At 48.9% G+C, this 1271-nt stretch overlaps 1 protein-coding gene across 2 annotated transcripts in view; it reads left to right on the top strand.

Moving 5' to 3' along the window:
• Positions 1-180: 180 nt before the first annotated feature.
• The window catches only part of SASS6 (SAS-6 centriolar assembly protein), a 50106-nt gene continuing 49015 nt past the window's right edge, over positions 181-1271 (top strand). For both annotated transcript variants that reach the window (XM_068540393.1, XM_068540394.1), the window contains exon 1: positions 181-316. In XM_068540393.1, coding sequence (XP_068396494.1) covers positions 252-316 — 65 coding nt within the window. In that variant the 5' untranslated portion in view covers positions 181-251. The remainder of the gene's footprint in view (positions 317-1271) is intronic.

Below are 1271 nucleotides of genomic sequence, written 5' to 3'. Positions count from 1 at the left end.
CTCGGGTCCAGCCACGCAGGATAATGGCCGGAACTACCGCCCCATCCGCCGAAAAAAACCGGAAGAAGCTGATGGTGGCTGGCGAGGTCCAAAGTTTCCGCCTAGCCTCTCTGTTTTATTTTTTCCCCGCCTCCTCCGCGGAAACCGAGCGCCAAACTCAAACTTTAACAGGACCCGGACGTCTTTTAGGCTAGTGCTGCGGGCCGGGCTTGTTGGAGTTTCTCGCACACCGGCCGGGGAAGCGGTTCAGCATGAGCCAGGTTCTGTTCCAGCACCTCGTCCCGTTGCAAGTGAAATGCAAAGACTGCGAGGACAGGTGAGGTCCGCGTTACCCCGTGCCCGCGGATGGCGGTTGGGGTCGAGCCAAGGGGGAAGATGGCGGCTCCAGCCAGTGGGTCCCGGCCTGCGGCTGGGTGTCCGGCAGGAGTCCCCGGGACGTGGAGGGAGACCTTGCTGGGACCTAGTGGCTACCTCTCACTAAGTCCGCCGTTGCTGAGGAGGGAAGGGTGTGAGGAATGGGACGCTGACCCGCATCAAGCTAAAAAAAAAAAAAAAAAAAACTTTATCACTGAACATTCTCGTGGACAGTGTAGCCCCTTTCTCTCTTTTTGACAGGTAAGAACTCTGGCCCAGAGAACTTTATTTACTCGAGGGCTCACGAGTTTACAGCAGGGCGGGCACTAGAACTCAGGCCTTGGCTCCCAGCCTTTTTTTTTTCTCTCTCTTCTTTGAATTATATTGGAAGTAAATTTAAGCTTCGACTTAAAAAAAAAAAATCAACTTTATGGTATATTGCCTTTTTTTAACATTAGTTACTAAAAATAGATTACGTTTAATAGACTAAAGACAGTTGGGGAAAACTACAAGTTCATCCATTCATTTTTTCATTCAACAAATACTGCATACTTGCAAAACGCCTTGCTGGGCCCTGGGGATACAATGGTCAGGAAAAAGTCCTTGTGTTCGTGGAATTCACAGTCCAGTGGGGGAGGAAATAAAGGCCAGTCTCACAGGTAAATGCGAAATTACAACTGACTAAAGAGGTGGTGCTGTTGAGGCTTAAATAGAGAGATCTGGCTGGAAGTCAGGAGATTTCAATTTCGTCTCAGTTCCACCACTGAGTGTCAGCTGTCTTAACTTCTCTGAACTGTAAGTTTTCTCCTTTGTAAAACTGATAGAGCAGGCCTACCTACATGGTTGGTTGTTAGGAGGATCACGTGTGAAAATGTGTGTGAAGACTAAATGGTGTGGAAATGTGACATACGAAAAAC

The sequence above is a fragment of the Eschrichtius robustus genome, chromosome 3, assembly GCF_028021215.1.
Source record: "Eschrichtius robustus isolate mEscRob2 chromosome 3, mEscRob2.pri, whole genome shotgun sequence".
Lineage (NCBI taxonomy): Eukaryota > Metazoa > Chordata > Mammalia > Artiodactyla > Eschrichtiidae > Eschrichtius > Eschrichtius robustus.
Note: the sequence above shows the minus strand (reverse complement) of the source record. Positions and strands in the feature narration are given on the sequence as shown.